We start from the raw sequence: 22,682 nt of genomic DNA on the forward strand, positions 1-22,682 counted from the left end.
TGGAATGAAAATTGAACTAGTCTAACGAATGGCATTTGAAATAATGTCATGACTCAGTTCCCAAATTGAATAAGTTTTTTTTCGTATCAATAAATCTGAGTACCTACGTAAATTCGTCTTCATTCTAATCAGCAACCGACATTTGATTTTGTAATTTTTCTGTGAAGTTTTTTGATTTTCACTAAGATGTTAATGAATGTGTTATCTAAGTTGAATATTTCTCGAAGTGGGTGTAATAAAAAGCAAAAATTCAAAATTTCATCATAACTCAAACAAGTTTATTCAGAATCGAGTGAAATAAACTACCTGTGCATCACCATCAACAACATTTTATATTAATTCAATTCTAGGCCAGTATGCTTTTCAATCCATTCCAAAAACTTCGGAACACTGGTATATACTCCTGGATACTGTGCGTCGGCACAACCTATACCCCACGATACGACACCAAATAATACATCATCTACAACAGCCGGTCCTCCTGAGTCTCCAACACAAGAATCCTTACCACCTCCGGGATAAAGGGAGCAGATCATATTATCCGTTATGATTTCAACAGTATGACTGTACATTGCTCTGCAGACAGTTCTATCGATGACTGGAATCTCAACGTACTGAAGTATCTCGGTACCGTCACTGGTATCAAACTCACTTATTCTTCCCCATCCAGTAAGAACAAGATAGTCTCCTACTTTGGGTTCCTTTCTAGCTAATGTTATCGGTTTGCAGTTGACACACTCGAGAGGAGATGAAAGTTGAAGCAGGGCGAGGTCGCTGTCTCCGGTGTCATAGCAAAAATTTTCGTGAGGTATAGCTTGGGAGACTGATCTTTTCACACCGTCATTGATATGGGAGGAGTTAGCGAGGACTGTTATTTGGGCGGCTGTAATACTGAAATGATAATATTTTGTTAAAATGAGAAAATAACCTGCATGGTATAGTAAAATAGGATGCTGACTTATACAAAATTTGGAAAAAGCCCTGTTTGGAATATTTGATTTTTGTCGACAATTGTGACCATCGTTTTTGTGGAACGTTTCTGCACCCTGGTCAAATGGTGGTTGGTTTCGATATTTCCAAAAAAAATGCAACAATGGGTTGAAGTTTTATAAAGGTTTTGTTGGTTGAATGATTATACAGATGAAAATATTCAAATATAGATGTAAATATCAACATCACCGATTATATTCACTCATACTTTCTCCACGGGAATTTCTGATATCTTAACAATGAATTAAATTATAATATGCAAAACAAGCATGTGCCACTTTTTGATCAATTTCATATTTTTCGCAACACATGGGTTTTTTCACATCATCGAATCGAAATATGGAATATTTTAGGATCTGATACAAGAAGAAACCATTGAAATATTTACATGACTTTAGAAAAAGGATATATTGAAAGGGTTATATTTTTAGGGGTGACAAATTTTTAGGAAAGAAAGTGTTTGGCTTTCTACTACTCCATCTTGTTACAAAAAAATGTTGCCAAAAATGAGTCACTCCTAAAAATATAACCCTTTCAATTTGAACAATATTTCTCTTGGCGGGGACTTTATCAAATATGTGAATAAATGGCTTTACGATGTCATCGATGACATAAGTAGATCAAACTTATTCCGTGACATGAAAAATCGTAATTTATGAATGAATTGTGTGATTTTTCTTCTCATGTCATCCAGATTGGTACTGAAGAGCCCTAAGGCAAGTGTCTTACGGCGAAACATCAGTGAGGATGACAGTGTTCCATGTAAGTGCAAAACATTTTCACCTTTCATTCAGTGTAACTCCTGTAGATGATATCTGAATTCATTCCATAACGAATGCTTGGAATACAAACTGAGTAGAGAATAGTGTCTTCTATATAATTCAATGTTCGAAAGAATTTTTTTTTCGTGTATATGTATATATGAAATTAGCTGTTTCAGGAGAGCTTTTTCTTTCAGTTTGAGTCTGAAAGTTACTTCTTTGCATGATCTACACATCCATGTATAGAAATATTTATTTTAAAATTGATCACTTCCTTCCTTTCTTTGCAAGATTCCCACATTTTTTTGTAACAAGATGGAGTAGTAGAGAGCCAAAAACTTTCTCTCCCAAGAAAGGATATATTACTAACTTTTATGAAAAAATAAAATTGGAACTGGTCATAAAATGGCATGTGCCTTTTATGCATATTTATTTTCAGTTCGAGTACATCCAGTTCCAGATACCAGTTCGATACTATTCAACAGTTAAAGAAAAATTCAAGAAAAAGTTCTATATTCCATGTTGGAAATATTTTTACCAACGGAATCATAGTTTCACTGTAGAAACGAGAATTGAAGTTTTTATTTTGGTTTCTCAAAAACTGCACGTATTATCGAAAATCACCTGAAAAGCAACTCTGCTACACCTGTGATGTAGCAGTGATGAGATTTTTTTTGTCGTGATCTTGAAGTTCAGAGTTTTTTCTCAACTTTGATGATAGGGTTTTCCTTTTTTTTACCGAATATACGTGAACAGGGATCTCAAATACTTTGAAAAATAAATTATGTACAAACGTATATAGAAAGTGAATATAATTACGCCTGAGATGATCAGCTCTCAATTAATCAATATTTTCTCTGAAAATCTATCGAACCAAGGCGTTTGGAAAATATAATTCTTTTTGAATTCTGAATAATCTCATTTGAAGTCGAGATTCATGCAAAGAAAATTGAAACAACTCATGGCGGTGAATGGTTCAAATTTTATTGCAAAATATGACTGAAGATAGATTATGTCAAACTAGTATAGAATACATTTCTATATGATCAATTAGTGATTCAGATTTGTATGAAATAGATGTCTCTAGACTTTCACAGCAAGAACTCTTGTTCATTTTCATACAGTGAGAACAATTTCTGCAAACAACATGAAATGACATTTTGAAATTCTCAGTTTTTTCCTTATATATCCGTAAGTAAAATAATCTAGAGTAGGTTTTTTGGTATCATTCAATAGTATCCAAAAATAGAAAACTCCGCCGCATTTCATCCTATTCACTATCTTACCGCTCAGGAAATAACAATGCATAGACTAGAATTCAGACAGTCTTGAATATAGCATTAAATCTAATAATGAAATATATTCCATAAAACATCTGGTGAATGCGTTGGTGGCAGAAAATGAGAAATTCTCAGCTCTCACTGAAAAAGAAAGGTTGGGCGTCTACATAGCCTATTTGACTTCTCCATCCAAGAAATTCTGGAAAAAACAACAAATACATCTAGTGTTGAGGGGTATATTTTGTATTTGTGAAGTTATCTGATGCTACGTATTAAACGGAGATTATAACTGACGGCGCACAAGATAACTTAATGGAAACATCCATAGTGCTAATTTATTATACGAAATGTAGCCGTATTATTGAACAAATAGAATGTTGAAAACAGATTAGTAAGGAATCAATTCGTCACACTAGATACCTAACATATCGATTACATTCGAGATAATGTCAAGATGATTGAAAAGCATTATTTGTGTAGATTTGTAGATGAATGTAGCCCATAGTACGTAGTGGGAAACCATCATGAAAAATGATAATTGAGACTTTCTATGTTTTCATACCACTTTTATGAAAGTTGTATAAAAAATTTCTCAACATAATTTTTCATTTTCAGCGCAGCCGTCTAGAAAGTGGATCATTTTCAGGAGAAGATTTTCGAAAAAATGTGATTTCAAAGCTCGAATAATTCCTTGATCCATAGGTTGCAACACTGATGTCGTATTTTTAGGCAAAAATACCAGGGTTATGCTTTTCAAGTCTGTAATGGGGATGTGCTGGACAGTTGTCAACTAACAACAGGATTTTCTTGTTCTCTTCCGTGAGTTCACGTTTCCATGAGCGAACCCATTTAATAGAAATATCAGCCATCATATTGGAACCTCTGGCGAAAAATCAATCTATTAATATCTGTTAGTAGTACCTATCAATAGAGGTACCTAAGAAGAGGGAGTGCGCCGAGGTATTGGTGCGCAGATTTTGTAAACAAAACATTGCACGACGTTTCAACCGGATGTATTATCTTGAAAAACGGTTACTATAAGCGGTTGATTGCACTAAACGTTATATTTTCTCAATAACTAAATGTGAAACTGAACTGGTGTTAACATTATCGTCGCTGCAAACGGATAGTAGTTATAAGGGGATTCGTTATATATGAATTCTACTGTATTCAATACAACGTTTTGAGTCAACATAGCCCTCATCAACTTCTTTCTTCAGATACGGACCTGTCTTTTTCATTATAGATATTGATAAAGCCATAAATTCAAAATCAAACGATATATCACATTTGATTTTTCTATAGCATTTCATTTGAAATAGACACCATCATCAGTGGCAACAATAAACAAAAAAAACAATTTATTTTATCATGAACTTTTAGACAAAATGAAACCAATACGGAAAGAAAATCAAAGTTACATGGTAATCTACATTAAATGCTCGAATTGACGATCTCTTTGTTGAATGCACATAAGTTGTCGGTCAAGAAAATTTCTGTGGGAATTTTCTAGCATAATAGGTATAATACTAATACATTCATTTCTTATTTTTTGTTCGAAATGGTCGATATCTACACTAGGTGTTGAAAAAAAATTATCCTTTATGTATCCCCAGACAAAAAAATCTAAAGTAGTAAGATCTTGAGATCGAGCTGGCCAGTTAATTGGTCCATTGTTTTCAATCCATTTCCTTGGAAATCTTGCACCTAAATGTTTCCTTACTATTGCTGCATTATGGGAAGGAGCGCATGTTGAAAATATTGTATTTCATGGCGGATATTCAGTGGCAATTCATCTGAGTAGTCATAGAATTCATTGAATAGAAAATGAAGATGAATCGCAAAAGAAAGGGCCAAGGATGTTAATTCCCACAATTCCCAACCAAACATTTATTCCGAACCTTTCTTGGAAATTCGTTTCACTATGTGAATCTTCATTTGTATTATTCTACCCATCCTGTTGAACCAACCATTATTGGTGAGTTTTGATTGATTAGTTTTTTACAAATATTTCCAACTTTCCTATTTCTACCTCCTAACCACTTCGCAAATCGTAATCTCCTTCCGCAATCCCTTCCATTGAGGTGATGAACTTTCCGTATCATGTAGCATTTATATTTATTATTTTTCAAAATAGTTACGACAGCACCGTAATTTAAAATTTTTATCATTGATGGTGGTAGTTATTTCAAATGAAACGCTATAAAAATATCAAATGTGATACACCCTTTGGTTGTTAATTCATTGATTTATTAATATCTGTAATAAAGAAGATAGGTCCGTATTAAAAAAAAATGATGTTGGCCATGTTGACACGAAACATTTTATCGAATATTTATCATTACATCGTCATACAAAAACAGTTTTTTCCGTTTTTTGATATTCTACGAAATAACAATTCCATTCGAAAAAAACAATATACAGCATTTTTGGTTTTCCCCGTATATCTCGAGAAGGGCGAGAGTCCCCGTACATTTTTTTTTTGACCATTGTATTGTTCTTGATGACAGTTACCTGTTTTCCCATTGAATCGTCTTCGTATTGGTTACGGTTCAGAATATAGCCATGTTACCACATGACGAAAGAAACGGCTGTATATATATATATATATATATATATATATATATATATATATATATATATATATATATATTACAATGTAGGTTTTCACGGATGGTAGAATATGATGTGTTGTTTTTCCGGGTGTTCATCCGTTGTGTACTATTCGATAGTCGACGTTTCACCATCATCTCAGATGGCATTATCAAGACGAGTTACTGCTTCGCTTCGAGAGGTGTAACTGTTACACCTCTCGAAGCGAAGCAGTAACTCGTCTTGATAATGCCATCTGAGATGATGGCGAAACGTCGACTATCGAATAGTACACAACGGATGAACACCCGGAAAAACAACACATCATATATATATATATATATATATATATATATATATATATATATATAAAATCTAGAAAGGTTAATGCAGTCAAGCTGCTGGAAAATAATTCCATGAAAATCAAAAAATAAATAGATAAGTACTCTTTGATCATTCCCATATTGATTTCAATTTAAGAGCTACCGGTATACAGCTGTTTCAGCCTATTGGGCATCGTCAGTACCGGGCAGGCGGTCCTCGATTGAAGACGAAATGAGAAAAAACCAAGAAAGTACTTGATAAAAATAGCTGCGTAAACGCAAGCGAATGATCAAAGAGTACTTATCTATTTATTTTTTGATTTTCATGGAATTATTTTCCAGCAGCTTGACTGCATTAACCTTTCTAGATTTCATATCATTTCTAGAAACATGTGGATTCGTTTTCCGATGGCATTTCAGGTTAGCTTCCCAAATTTCTGCTACCGCAGTTGTCGGTTGATTGGTCAAACCACCAACACTGACATAAAAACTTGGCAAGTTGACTTGGGTGTCACACCAATAGGTGGTTCCACTTATGTTTCGCTTGCGTTTACGCAGCTATTTTTATCAAGTACTTTCTTGGTTTTTTCTCATTTTGTCTTCAATCGAGGACCGCCTGCCCGGTACTGACGATGCCCAATAGGCTGAAACAGCTGTATACCGGTGGCTCTTAAATTGAAATCAATATGGGAATGATCAAAGAGTACTTATCTATTTATATATATATATATATATATATATATATATATATATATATATATATATATATATATATATATATATATATATGGTTGAAGGAAAACTTGGGAATTTTCTTTGAGTGATCAGCAGAACGGAAGTGTACTCTTATAACACAAGTTATTCCAATATTTCGATAAAATTTATATTATCATCTTCAGGGAAAAGAATCCTATATTTAAACAAATGGAAGATGTCAATACAATAAACAAGTCACTAATTATGGATTACCGGTAATCCATAATTTTGAAACAATTAACGATTTTTAGAAAATTTCAATGTAATATTCTTCATTGTATCCTGTGAGGAATCAACCTCTTTTAATTAGTGACTTGTTTATTGTATTGACATGTTTAATTTGTTTGAATATAACATTTTTTTCTACACGACCAACCTCACTAACTCTTTTCCCTGAGGATGATAATGAATTTATTTATATTATATACCAAAATTTCTGAAAATTTCAAAATTTTATTTGAAAATGTCATTGCATTGAATATGAGAAAACACTGTTAACGAAAAGTTATGCCAAGGAACTAGTAAATGAATGTTTACATTAGGGATTGAGCTTTTAGAAGACCCAATAGAAATCATACATAGAAAAAATGTTCGAAATCTACTCTATAATCACTAACTGTTATCAAGAAGGTACTGCTTCTACTGATTCTATGAAATCAATCATTAAGAACATTGAAAATTCAACGAAATTGCTATTCAGACATAAATGAATTTGAAATTCATTGTATTGTAATCGATTGTTCAATTAAGGAAGTACATTTTTCAAAAAATGAGTTACATTTCATGTGGGCTGGAGAAAAACTGAAGGCAAGTTGGAAAAATAGACCTGTTAACGTTTGGAGACATGACACAGTCTGTCGGATTCACCTAGACTCCCTAATACCGCATAATGTCAGTGATATTGACCCTACGATTTGTGCTATTTTGTATGAACTGTGAAAGATTTTTCAATTCTTCACAAATAATGATATGTATGTTGTAAATGAAACACTTCCAACTCATAAATGTACATAAATTTTCGATTTTCAATGCCAATCGATGACTGAACACCGCTCTTCGACGCGACGAGTCTATAGCGAGAATAAAAAGTGAACATGAAACATTGTTTTCATACATGCTCAGATATCTAGGCATACCTGAGATCTCTGAATTCTAGGTATATTTCAGTTATTTTACAGGTGAGTACTTCATATCTAACCCATTTACAAATTTGATTCAATGGAGTTGCAGCATTTTCATGATTTTTATTCAGTATATATACTTGAAATATAGCTGAAATATAGGGTATTTTCCAGACACTTGATTATGATATGAGTGAAAATTTCATAATAATGTTTTCGTCTCATACTGCATTAGGACAACAATTTTGGTGTAATTGGAAAATATATTTATGTACAGAAAACTGGGCATTCAGATTGAACAGTTTTGTAAATGAGTTGGTAACACATATATTCCCTTTTGTAGCTTTCGATACGGATTATCCTACTACGTGATTGGGATAATCCGTATTAAAATAGGGTTGAATTTCATTCTGTATCTTACTTTTTGAGACAGTGAGCGCAAGTGAGAACCCAAGTCGAAGATATCAGTGATCCTCCACAAAAAGCAAGTCCATCGGTACTCAGTGAGACTTGATATGGATAATCCGCTATGTCAGCATCTTGTCCTCCTGCAATACGTCCCTCAGGATGAATTTTTTTGGCCGCAACGTTGTTGACGGTTCCTGAATTGATAACAGAATAATGATTAGAGCCATGAACGGAAGTATTCTTCGTTGCAAATGTGATTCATGAAAAATATCACATATTGACCGAATTTTCATTTAACCCATTAACCGCCAAAGGTGCGTCAACGCAACTTTTGTATACACTATTTTTTTGTGGTTTGGATCAATATTATTTATGTTTATTCTGATGAATATTCATAATAATAATCTAGAAAATGTAAAAATATTTTTATTCAATCCAAAACATGATTTTTTCAATTTCTAAAATGAATTTGAAAATGTTATAAATTGACCGTTCTGGTAATTCTCTAATAAAATAAATTTTTTTCGATACTGAATATAAAATGATAAATTCATTTTGTGCTGGACAGTAATGAGAAATATGCTCAATGATAACGTGTATTCTCATTTACGTAAATATTTTCGGATGTCGAACATTTTTGCATGTATTTGTGTTGGTTGCGTATACGCACCTTTGGCCGATAATGGTAAACATTTTCATGCACTAGTATGCGAGTTTTGACAAGTTTAGGAATATGAGGATACGATGGTCAGTTGATGATTAGCCTTGATTGAGTTTATTTCAGTGCGAATCAGTATCAGCAGGGAAAATTTCTTGTATTTTTGATAAAAAATTGTCAAAATAAGGTAAGAATCATAACTCAAGCGTAGATTTTGGTATTTCATTATCATTATTTATTCTTGTAGTCCGTTTTCGAAATGGAAAATGAAGAGGGCACTGACGACACAAGAGTTGAGTTCTTTATTAGAGGGAGAGTTGGATTATCAAAATTATGATTCGATTGATGTCGTTTATGTGCCGGCGGAATTCTTTTTGTGAGTGAAGATTTTTCACAACAGGAACAGTGAGGGAAAATCGCACTGCTAAGTGACCCGTTGAAGATAGTAAAAAAATGGTTAAAAATAAAAGAGGTTTTTACACTTATGCTTTCGATCCCATCCTCGGAGTTCTAGTTGTGCGATAGAATGACAATTCTGTAGTAACTGTGATGACCAATACGTACGAAGTTCTCCCTCTTGTTCAAGCAAAACACTACAATCGAAAAGAACATAAAGAGATTTTTATACCCCAGCCAAATGTTATACACCAGTATAATAAATATATGGGAGGAGTAGACCTCCATGACAATGGCATTGCCAACTATCGAATTAGGATAAGAGGAAAAAAGTGGTAGTGGCCATTGTTCACTAATATGATCGAAAGTATGGTTGTGAATAGTTGGAAAATTCATAGAATTGCGAATGAATCCAGAATATCACAATTGGAGTTTCGTTCTCAACTGCTAATAAGTCTACTAAAATGTAGTGGGCAATCAAGTAATACCAATGAAACCTCAAATGGTGCCGAATCCAACCCATTATAGGGAAGACCATCTCAATCAGTTCTACCAGATGATATAAGATTTGATAATTTCGGACATGTGATAATTAGACATACTCAACAGTGCAAGAAAAAAATGTTGATTTTGTAAAAGTACCACCATATATTTATGTAGGAAATGCAAAGTGCATGTGCACTCAGATTGTTTCGAAAATTATCATATGAAGGAATAGGACACTTACTCTATTTTTTTTCATTCGATTATTTTAACCATTTTTGGCCAAAGGTGCGCTTACGCACCCACTTGTTTTTTTCAATACTGTGAGTTTATATTTTTTTTTAATGACGAATCGTTCTTTTTTTGAGTATTCTAAACGTGCCACAATAAATATTTTTCTGAATTACAAATTTCTAATGTCTTGGTCGTTAATGGGTTAATACAGGGTTACGTGAAAGAACAACTCATTGAACTTCCCTATTTTTTTTTTCGATTTCATAGTGTAATCGCATGTATTTCTAGAAATAATTAGATGCCTGAATTATTGAGGTTGTAATATTCACTGAGTTAGGTAAAACTGTTTCCAAAACGATGGAAGCTTCACTTTTATACGTTAATTTCTTGATACATATATATCGGAAAATCATGTCACTTTGTTTATCTCTCTAGAAACCATTTATTTAGATCATTTCGAAATGTGATAAAAATTAATATTCATTCAATAGTCATGTAGACTCCATAACAACGAAAAAGACGATTGAATCCAATAGCATGCAATGAATCTGAAACTCATCCTAGCTCTCAGACCTGGTACACTCTTCACGACGCGAGTTCCAGCAATCAGTTTGGCGTCCTCAAAGGATGGATAAAATAAGTTCAAAATCTCCTCTTCGTCTTATTCAGTGACATAGATATCTGTTGTTTGGGTAATTACGCACATTTTGTGAATTTTTTTGAAGAGCGCCGTCTTACTGATATATCATTTTTTCTTTAATATATGCAACATTTATCTTTGTACTTGTGATGCACTGTTTGTAATATTTGGTGAAGTAATGAATATTACTGGGTTTTATCCCAACCCCGTTATTTTCAACACCTCGATACGTGTTTCTATCACCAAGTGATCATCTTCAAGAAAAAGATCAAACTATATGTACATACAACATTGGCCTGATTCATACCTGCTAGTTACCTGCGTACCTGCAACACCAAATCGTTATTCTAACACCTCAACACGTGTTTCGATCACCAAGTGATCATCTTCAATATGAAGGTCAAACTTGATCTTCCTCTTGAAAATGATCGAAACACGTGTCTAGGTGTTAAAATAACGGTTTGATGTTGGGAAAAATTCCAGTGATATTCGAGCTATATAGCATACTATTAGGTATTGGTCACCATCTTTACTTATATTATAAATTATTACGTTTACTTATTTCCACACTCTCGTAGGCATCTAGATGCCTATTGTTGTTAACTTGTCTAACTAATCCCAATAAACTAAAGTATATGGAATGGTTTCGTTACGAAATATGATGGGTGACTGCTGTTTTTTCTGGTCTTTCATATTTTAGGTGTGCTAAGGATTCGCTATATTTTATTTTAAAACGAAAAAGGGCCCGCAAGAAAATTTTTATAAATATACCAGCCCAGACGTTTACCTTTCGAGAGTTTCATAGGTATACCTTGTGAATTTACGAGGTTGAACACTCCACCACAATTCACAACTCAAAGGAATATTGCTACCTAAATTTTTTGATAAGCTGAACGGCAAAAACTTCTGATAGTTTCGAAAGAATTCATCTTCAGCATTCAGCATGGAAATTGTTGATACTGCACTGATTAAAATTCCAATATGCCACGTCTAATTCACACCCAGTATCCCAATAGCTAAATGATTGAGCGAGAATCCTGGGAAACTGTATTGTAGGTTCCTTTTTTTTAAGACACTTAATGGTGAAGGATATTTCAATTTGACGAATGAACAGATATACCTTTTCTGCAGAATAGGAAGTTTTTCAACATGATTCGGGACTCTTCCTCTTTGCTTAGTATCTCGGGCAATAGTTTCTCAAGGATACCTTTCCAAGTCGAAGTATTGGAGGGAGAGATTCTACAGAATGAGCACCTAGACTCTCTCATCTGACTTCACTGGACTTTTTTTGGGAATGATCAGATGCATCCAGCTAATGTAGATGATTTATGGGAAATCACCATGTGGTGTAGGCTACTAACACCTGATATTCTCCAGAATGTAAAGAGAGACATAGCGGCTTGTTTGTAACTTCGTATGTGAATGGAAGTTGATGAGTTTGAATGTTTGAAGAAGTATTTTTTTTGTCTGACATTGCCTATATGTTGTGTGGATGAATACAGAACTGAATGACCTCTCGAGTGGGGTCTTATTTGAATATTATTCTCATATGCAATTATTGAAGAGAAGGTTGTTGGGAGAGGGCAAAGGCTGATGAGGAGTTGATTTTTATGGAAAAATATGTCTCCTGAAAACCTAATTTGACATGGTTCACGTTTATGTGCTTTCATTAAAATGACCTAAACAGGGTGTCTAGTTATGAATGGACTACACTATATATTCACATCATTTATTAATATCCAGTTTTCAAAAAATGATATTCAAGAAAAAAGCTTCGAAACGTATGTTGCAGTGATTCTATAATGGTTTTGATGATTTTCGACATATTTCAGTTCCACAGGAGCTTTTTTATCTCACATGCAAAATAATTGAATTTTATAGGGCAATTTTCGCAATTTTCGTAGGGAAATCTGTTTAAAAAAGAGCTGATGATGAATTGATTTCTATAGATGCAAAAATCGGTTAAGTAGTTTATAATATTAAACTCAGATGGATATTATGTATATGGTCATTAAAAAAAAACTCCATTTGTTAGAAAATTTCATAATAAACAATGAAGATGATAACTGAATCATTTCAAAGTACTATCAGTTGTATCGAAGATATTCAGAAAAAAATGTTGAAACTTGAATTGAAAGAATTTTACTTGGATTTACTCGTACTTTACCCGGATTTTCTCATACTTTTCAGTGGTTGTTTTTCATGATGAAATGAAGGTCTAGAAAAAATCACATCCGACGGGACACTTCGACTGGGGAAAGTGTCTTTTCAGCGTGTAACACTCCTGGCTATGTGAAATATCATATAATCTTGTAGTTTCAATTGAATTCATTGAATAATTTTTCGATTGATTTTCGAATTTGAGATCAGATATAGACTTTTTAAAGTGATAGGGTATACTTTTAGGAGAGATGTATTTTCAGGAAAAAAGATTTTGGTTCTTTACTTCTCCATCGTGATAAAATATTTATATAAAAATAGCTGTTTCGGGAGGGCTTTTTCTTTCAGTTTGTGTCTGAAAATCACTACTTTGCATGATCTACACATCTGTGTATGGAGTTGATTTTTGAAATTGATTGCTTCCTTCCTTTCTTTGGAAGATTGCTTTCCAGAATTTTCGTATCACGTTGAAGGAAGTAGAAAGCGAAAACCGTTCTTCCCCGAAAATAGGTTCCTAATTTCTTCTGAAAATTCATTATATATCCTAATAACATCATGATGACTCGATTTCTGTCCAAAATAAGATTTGAAATCACTAACTGATAATAATTTTGTATGTCCAGTGTTATGACTATGAATATTAGAGCTATACATTTTATGTTTGAAATTTTTCATTCATTTGTTATTGAATGGAAGAAACATTTTTGTTTGTTTGTAAAGTGTGTTCAAATCTAATAAATTTTCTGTTTTATACAAATTCACTGTAGATTCTGAGTACGATAATTTATATCTGTATTTGATACTTTCATTTTGTAAATATTTCAATAGTTTTATTGTGGATTCATTGGCTGTTTCTCGAATAGAAAAAAGATAATGCAGAAATGAGTATATGAAAAAAATCAAGAGGAATATACTTCCATAGTTCTATTCTATAAGTAATAAATTTGATTCATTATTTTAACTATAGTTTTTTTGTGTGGCTAATGATTGAAATCCAATAAAATATTTTCAGGCACAATATTTGTTTTGGGCTTATGAACTTTTTGTAGAAAAAAAATTAGACAAATATGTGCTTTTGACCATCATTCTATCGTTGAATCTGAATTGTTGCATTACATTCAATAGAGGTATCAAGTATAAGATGACTTACCCAAAATAACACCAAACAAAAATAAAGCCAACATCATTTCGACAGGATTGAAGTGAAACTGGCTTACTGAATATAAATGATTTTATCTGTTACCTAGATAGACAAATCTTTTCAGAGATATAACATTTATCAAATTTGAGATGTATGAATGAAACTGATAGTATACTGAATATGTGAATTCATGTATTGGGTCAAGAGCTGTATTATTTGTTGATTTGAACTGGGTCACAACTAATAATCTGAATGGATAAACTCCTATTTACTGGTCCGACTTCGTCTACAAATTCGATTCATCTGAAAAATTTATGAAAAATAAATAATTCATTAAAAATTTCAAAAACTCAACATTCATTTATTCTTTTGAAGTCATTCCTTTTCTGTAGTACTATAATGGTACCCGAATACTGTGTGTATTATTTGTCATCCTAATACTCAAAACGCATTTTTTTTCGAATTGGTTTCTGCTTCTGCTTCGATGAGTTTGTTGGGGGTTGAAATGGACTCCAATATGTCATGGCACAATCATGTCGCTGGAATTGCAAAGGCTGCTTCTCAAAAGCTTGGAACACTGTTCCGAACCAGAAAACTATACACACCTCAGCAACTTTTGATGCTTTATAAAACTCAGATCCAACCTTTTTCGGAGTATTGTTCTCATGTATGGAGCTCTGCCCCCAAACATACCCTGAAGTTGCAGGATTCCATCCAGAAAAGAGCCATCCGCCTGATTGGAGACGCGAAAATCACGTGCAACCTTGATAGCCTGGAACATCGAAGAAAGATTGGAGATGTGTCTCTTTTCTATAGAAACTTTCACGGACGGTGTTCAAGTGAATTGACATAATCGATTCCACGAATAGCGGTATATATCAGAAGTACGCGACGACTGTGGCTGATCACTGTTTTGAGTACACCTCGAACTTTACTGTTCAAGAACTTTCATCTAGAGAACGGCGTCCTGAGAACGTTTTTCCAGAAGGATTTGATCTCCAGCATTTCAAATCAAATGTGAATCGCTACTTTCGCACGGGTACCGCTCTGGAGAACGCCTTAAGGATTATCCTGTAGTACTTGTGTTTTTTCCTTAAAAAAATAGTTTTGATGAATCTTGGAGGGTCTTCGATCTAAGAAACAGAGTGATAGAAAGTCTGAAGAACAAGTTGGAAAAAATATTGGAAAAGATATTGTTTGGAAACCAAAATACTGCTTCTGGGTTGGAGTGTACTCGTATGTGATATCAACAACGATTTTCTCTTTATATGTTATTGAGTAATATTCGACACTGAATCATAACGAAGTTTCTGATAACTTCGATTTTCAACATCTAGTCTACAATCACACGTCAACTAATTCATATCTAACTGGGGCGCGTCATCAGTGTTATTTGAGGTGTTAAAAACGGAACACTGAACGAATGAAGAGTTAACCGAATGATTTCCTCTTTCCACTCATCTTCGCATCAGCTCCATCAAATATTCAATTCCGAGCAAACGTTGTTAAACTTTAATTTAGGCGTATTTCTCTCGCATGATGGTACACAAATCCTTCCTGAACATATGCGTCATCTTGCAGACTACATTTGCAGGCGCCTACTGATGCAAATAGTTGAGCGTTTCAAACGACTTCATTATTATTCAACTACTCATGAATAAGTCTCATCAGCGTCTAAGATGGCTTTCAGTTAACAATCAGCTAATCCATCGCGTATCAGATTGCCTGCTAAAAGGATTTGTGGTTTCGATCGTTAGGGATATGAAATGGGGCCTGCATTCGTATACCGTAAACAAAATGAGGAGTTGGTTTTTTGAGTGGTTTAAATTTCAGTAAAAACTTTCAGTTTAAAACGTGATTTCAAATTCTGTTGGCTTGATAATTTTTCGCAGATAATGTATAATAGTTGTATAATAGTTGATGAAGGATACCAGAGCAAGATCCCAGGTCTCTCAGACGTCATTTATTTTCTCAGAAATTAAATGTATGAAATGACGTAGTGTTTGTAGAGGAGACCGGGTATAGTTGTTTCACGAGTTGATTGTCACAGCGGCCATGTTGGAAAATTGAACGAACGAAAGAGTTCGAATAAAAGCAAAGGATATTGAGAGCAATATCTCCATCCAGACGTCACTGGAGTCTCGTAAGTATACTAGAATTTTCCGTAGATCTGTATCACTTCATGTATTATTGATGTGACATATGTGGTTCATGATACCACTATCTGTTTTTATGAATGAATATCGATTCAGAGAAACACAGAAATGTGTTTTGGGGCTCGTTGTCTCAACTTGACGGGGGCTGATAGTCACATGTAACAACCAACACCATATATGTGTGCAACATTTTTTGTTGGATTTTTGAGCTTCTGCTACATACAAATTTGGTTTGCTTTAGAAAAAATCATATAAATGTCATGGCATCGTATGAGAAAGTCCAATCGACTAGTATTACACACAGTGATACTGTGTGATACAAAAGAAGTGATATCATAAGCGATATCATATTTGACTTTAGATACTACTAGAGAAGCTTTGAATTTGGTATTAGATCAGATCAATGAAGTGCAGTTTGAAATAGATGATGAATTTGTACCAGATTGTAAGCTTCTTTCAACTATTAATCAATTGTGTTGTCACATTCATATGGCTGCAAAAGAAATTCAAAGACCTCCTGATCAATCTAGGCAATCTAGTAGTAACAGCGGCAATATTATAGTAGATAATAGATTACCTCCGTTGCCGAAAATTGAATTACCTGAATTTTCGGGAGAAATACGGCAGTGGGAAACATTTCATTCGCTCTTCAAGAGTATGATACACCTGCATCTTTGACAGATTTAGATAAAATTCATTATTAAGTGGGAGGACCGGCCTCGGGAATTTGTGCAGGATTTTCTATCATCGGCGATAATTATAATATTTTGTACAAAGCTCTGACCGAAAAGTATGGAAATAAACGGATGTTAGCAGACTTCTCCTAAAACTCCTTGATCCCTCCCTACTTTGCCATAATAGTTTCCCTGAAGCAGTTTGGATCCAACAGCAAAGACGAGAAAGGGGTAAGTCTCAATCCTGGGTTTATTTAACCATCACTAAGTTATTATTTAGTGTATTTTGTGTTTTGAGTTTATCATATTCATTACAGAAAATAATACTTGTTTTGCTTTGGTTCATTACTACACCAAAGGTCTCAAACAGTTTGATTGGACTCATTTCGAATGGCAAACAAACCAAGTCAAGTGTGAAAAAGTGACGACCGGGGTTGAAATTTACATATTTTGTCTTATGCATTTTTACAATTTATCAATGACATTTTGATATCATTAGGTTCTATACTCTTTTGGAAGGTAATAAAATTCTTTTTCATGAAAAAGAAAAAGTGAGACTTTTAACCTCATGCTAGGGATGGTTGTCATAGTATCTGGGGCAGGTTGTCACGTAGTTGATTGGTGAGTATAAAAAAAATTCAAATGAGAAAAAATTGTCTCATCCGTAATAAAAAAAAATATTTGCTCTTAATCAATCTGGTTACTCAAATAACAAAAATATAATTGTATCAGGCCGCAATGCTTGTAAACTTAAAATACCCAACTTAGCGAAATAACATTCAGTCAGTCTAAAATATCACAATTATGGCAAATGTAACCTGGTAACCTAGTATGGCAAACATGATATGGTAGTCTCTGCAGTATTCTCATGGGGAAGCGTAATCAATGGTCTATCTGTGACAGACAGTGGTATGAAATCGTGGTCCTGAAATATGTTCGAATTGTTCGAATATGTTCGAATCACACAGTTTTTGAACGGTGCAAGAATATTGAAGTTGTTCTAATGGAAAAGCCTGTGCAATAATTTTCAGTATTTCATATATCATCAATGGTTTTTCTCGATTATTCACATCCGCTGATCCATTGTTTTTCAATATATTTCTCAAAGGTCCGTAAACTGACAGGTTATGAGTATGGTGAAGAAGAAAGCAGTACTTTGCTATTTTTTCGCGAAGTGCAGTCCTTCAATGGATAAGAAAGCTGTGATTGTCTAACAGCAAAGGACATGGAGTTTTCCTTGGTTTCATGTGGTTATGAAAATGTTTGAGGAAAACGATAAATAGGATTACTTCCTTCTTTGCAGCCAATTGGTCCATCTCTGATGGAATTGTCTATGAAGTGCACTAGTGGGAAAATGAAGAAATGGTAGAACTGAATTGCTAGTACCTGAAACAGTGCCTCCTTCGGTTGATATAATATCACCAACTTGTTCGGATCATTTCCTTACAACAACTTTGGTCCCTGCACCATAGTCAGCTCTCTTTTGTCTCAGTTCCATATCTCGTCCCAACTAGCAATTTCGTATTTCATAATAGTTGCCGAAACGTTTCGGAGAAACAAATTATAAAACTGCATTTGTCCCAGGAATGTTTTCGAAGTGTTTATAAAACTGCTATAAATAGAAAATTGGCATCGTTTTATAAAACATTATAATCATTATCAATATTTTGTAAGGCCTTTTACAAACACTACAAAACAGTTTTATAAACATTTTGGCAGTTACAATAAAATTTGTCTAACACTCTTAAAAAGTAGTTTTGTAAAGACTTCCCGTACTGCACTTTTGCAACATATTTGAGCGATACTTATAAAATCATCAGAAGACAATTTCATAAGAGTTTTTTAGTAGTTCCAAGTAGGCGTTATAAAATATAATACAGCCGAAAACGATAACAATAAAATAAAAAAGTGTTAGAAATGTTTTCTTGAAGACGCAATGAGTAATTTTATATTGAACACTAGGAAAATATAATATATATGTCAACAACTAAAAATTTACAAGTAGAAAGGTTGAAGCCATTTTAAAATTTCACTTCTGCACTCATACAACTGTTAAAGATATTATTTGTGTTTCGAAGATTGATATTTTTACTGCAAATGAAATTTTATTGACAAATATATAGCCTATCATTAGCAAAATTCAAGTGCGCCACTCATTTATAAATGTTTTCGGTAAAATTATTAATTATACAAAAATTCACTCTGTCGACGTATAAATTTTCTGGTCGCAAACTTAACTCACTTTATTATAAATAATAGAATGTTATAATATTTATGTACTTTTCAGCTATAAATATCACTATATGTGCGGTATTTCATAATTACAACTCATCTAATTTCAGTATCCCGGATCGCTATCGTTTAAAATGGCGTCGTTCTATATAATGAATTGGTATCAGTAGCAAGCATTTCAACATATTTTAGCTACTATGTTATCCCTATATAACTATTAAGAAACACTTAGTTCTGGGAGTGATGGTATTGCGGCAGAGTCGGACTACTTTTAAAGCTACAGGTTTCTACAAAAGTGCTTGTATGAATGAACGATTTCTCACATATAGTTTGGATAAATATTATCTGTATTTGATGTTTTGGCTAAAAAGTTTCTTTCATCGATTATAAAGGCTAAACGACGGGTTTTAACCATTATAATAACCTTTTCCTGTTTTTTGCAAGAAAAAATTGAAACACCAGGTTAGGTAGGATAGTTTGAAGTGTTTTTTTAGTATTTCCCATATACAGGGCGACTCAAAAAGCTCCCAGAAAGTTTTATTTATGGAACTCGAACTGAATCTAAAACTATTATATACTCCCCTATAAATACTCAAAATGGCCGCCATTGAGTTATCATTTATTTTTATTTATATATTCGGGATACAAACAGAAAAGACCACTACAGTATCCTCACGATGGAATTATTTTCAAATTGAAAGTATAATCCGATACACTAATATATGCATATCATAGTGTCTAAAATAGGGATGAATTAAAATTAAAAAACTAATCAATAGAGTTTATTCTATGATTTTCACTATAAGGGTTTTACAAAAACCGCGACACGTGTTTCGCTATACAATAGCTTCTTCAAGCATAACTTAGTTTTTTAAATATGGATTTTCGTCAAGTATAGGCCAGTTCTATTCAATTATTGAATTAGAATTGAATACAGTGACAATAAAAATTGATTATTGGTGATTGACAAAATGTATCAATGACAAAATGTATTAATTTATGAAAATGATTTTTCAAAATTTTTTTGGCTGTAAGGTAGGATGTATTAAAAATATGGAAGTATTTTGCAAGAGTGTTACCTCATATTACTGGAGTTTTCTCCCAACACCAAACCGTTCTAGATCCACTAGAACAAGATTTCTGACCGTATTTTTTCAATCGATGGATTTTCTGGAATAATTCAAACAAAACCAAACTAGCTCAAATCAACCATTATCCCTTCTTTCACTAAACAAAAAATTATAAAAAAATATTTGTCACAAATAGAGTATTCGAACCCGACACAAAAAATTAATCATACGTCAATCAGTCAACATCCCAACATCAAAGGCATTTACACTAACGAATACCTATGGTAATAAACACTGTCACGAATTAATTATGGAAAGCGGGTAGCGAACCTAAACAATCGAATTTGAACGCGAACTCATACGCTCAAATCACAAAATTATCGGAAACCTAGGTACTCCCAAATGGATAAAATTCCGTGAATCACTTTCTATGGTTTAGCTGCTAAAACTGGACTCCCATACAACTCATTTCTATATGAAATATCTTTTAGAAACACAACTAAGCACACAGAATACTAAGAATACGGCCCTGTTAATATTTGTTTCCTTTTCTGCTCCGCTGTGGCTTTGCTGTCGTTACACAACTATTGTGATTGTCTATGAGTTGGTTGGCAACATTTTTGCTAATAAACGACACTTTGGTGACTCTTATGATATAAATTACTTATATTCATCACATATTAACTTTTTTATGATAAATATCCGTTGTCTAATGCTAAATACTGAATACTAGACATAACCTATATAAACACCGATGAAATATTGTTGATATTTAATTTATCGTGTGTTTAGAGGAAGTTACGGGTAAGTTTTTGATGTCAGAATATATCTTTTAATTAGCTTCAATAATTGACCGACCAGATATTTTATAATTCAGGCCTATATTTTCAGTTGATAGTTTTGTCTTTCTGAAGCTGGATTTGACTCATTTTATGTACGTTTTAGGAATATATGTTCACCATAGTCGTCATGGGTAAATAATAACCAACTCTCATGGCCAAAAATTGATGCTGATAAGCTAATATTAATCCACAATTCTCAACCCGAATCCAGTTGGTTTACAATGATGTATAAACTAAAACGAAGTCATTTGCTGACCTACCAAATTGCTGAAGAAGAACTATTAGAACGAATGCTGAAGAATGACGATACAGAACAAGAAAAAATTATCAATTCTATGCAACCCAAAAAGCAAGCAGGGTTATTTTCATTCAAACAAGTTGTCACAGAAAGTGTAAAAAAGCCAGAGTTATATATCTTTCATGGGGCACCGTCTATATGACAGTAGGTATTAGTTATTCGAGGAGTTACTTCTGAATACTTTCTGTAAAGCATATTTTGCTGTACCAGAATTTGTCATCATTTAAAGGGTTGTAACACGAAACTGCTCCACTCAGAACAAAATATTCAGGATTTCCAAATAGATACCTAAAAACTGAAACTTGAAATAGCAAACCCTTTGTATTCTACAGTCTTCCAAATTGTGAATAATGAGGTTGAGATACTAAACCCAATGCCTTGAAAATATTGAATTTACTTATGAGGTAGCTATACTCAATAAAAATCAAATATTTAGAAGTTGCTGAAGAACTAATTTCCACCACGATAATGATGGTGTCCCATTCGAATAACTAAATAAAAATATTCTTACTAAACATAACTAAAAGATTGAAGATTTTTTCAAAGCTGTGATTAGGAATCAATGTCAGCTGGTTGTTCTCAAATGCTACATTCAATTCTTGGTGGCAGCAAATATATATTAGCAAAAGCAATTTGATTCTATAACAGTTATATTAGTGTTTTTGAATTGTAGGGAATATACCATACTATAAAATAGTTTGGGAAAGTATCATGGAAGTCACAATATGGTAATGAAAATAAAATAGTGTCTGAAAGCATTCTAATAAAATAATTTCATTGAAGCTACAGAAAACAATTATAAAATAAGCTTGAAATAGTTTTATAACTATCATAAATATCTCACAGAAAAGTGTTATAAAACTGCTACATAACGATTTACTTTTATAGGAAAATAAGTTTTATAAGTCAGTTATAAAAACGTTTCTGTGATAATTCCCTGACTATTTCATAAGTTTTTCAATTTTATTTCATAAACGTTTCTATGACAAATTCATAAAACACTTTTATTGCCTACAACTGTATTGTGTTCACCGATTATCTAATACAATCAATTAGCATTTTGGAAGTAATTATAAAATATTAATAAAATAAAACTGTTGCAACACCATGGAATTATAAAACAACTTTGCTGGTTGGGGTGTGATTTGAAACTAAACGTTCAATCATTGATTCAAGATTTTCGAAAAAACTTCGAAATATTATAACTTGTAGTTTGAGGACGTCTCTTCATAAATGACGTAAACCAATCAGGACCAGCTAACTTATTCAATTCCAAAAATTTCAGAATTGAAATTATTGTAATCATCACGCTATGCTTTGAATAACCTCGGGAGACAACTCGAAATGAATACTTGAAGCGATGAGTATGTATTTTTTCATTTCTTCCTCATGTCTGTCTGTGAACATTTTTGTACCATGTCAGAGTGCGATAATAATCAATCCCGAAATCCGTCGCCATGAATTTGC

General features: G+C 33.1%; 1 protein-coding gene across 1 annotated transcript; it reads right to left on the reverse strand.

Moving 5' to 3' along the window:
• Positions 1-249: 249 nt before the first annotated feature.
• LOC111515443 (trypsin Blo t 3) lies at positions 250-14,110 on the reverse strand. The gene is made up of 3 exons (XM_074181782.1): positions 13,953-14,110; positions 8,245-8,425; positions 250-891 (listed from the first exon to the last, which is right to left on the reverse strand). The coding sequence occupies exons 1-3, from the start codon at positions 13,987-13,989 to the stop codon at positions 336-338; spliced, it is 774 nt and encodes a 257-aa protein (XP_074037883.1). The 5' UTR covers positions 13,990-14,110; the 3' UTR covers positions 250-335.
• Between the last annotated feature and the right edge of the window lie 8,572 nt (positions 14,111-22,682).

This window comes from Leptinotarsa decemlineata, unplaced genomic scaffold, assembly GCF_025532065.1.
Source record: "Leptinotarsa decemlineata unplaced genomic scaffold, Ldec_3_MD MMD2_tig00026316_RagTag_RagTag, whole genome shotgun sequence".
NCBI classification, from domain to species: Eukaryota; Metazoa; Arthropoda; class Insecta; order Coleoptera; family Chrysomelidae; genus Leptinotarsa; species Leptinotarsa decemlineata.

Coding starts and splice junctions, on each gene's coding strand:
- LOC111515443 (XM_074181782.1), bottom strand. CDS start 13,989: ATGATGTTGGCTTTATTTTTGTTTGGTGTTATTTTGG. Junction 8,426..13,952: donor TTTGTTTGGTGTTATTTTGG/GTAAGTCATCTT, acceptor TTATCAATTCAG/GAACCGTCAACAACGTTGCG. Junction 892..8,244: donor TGCGCTCACTGTCTCAAAAA/GTAAGATACAGA, acceptor TTATCATTTCAG/TATTACAGCCGCCCAAATAA.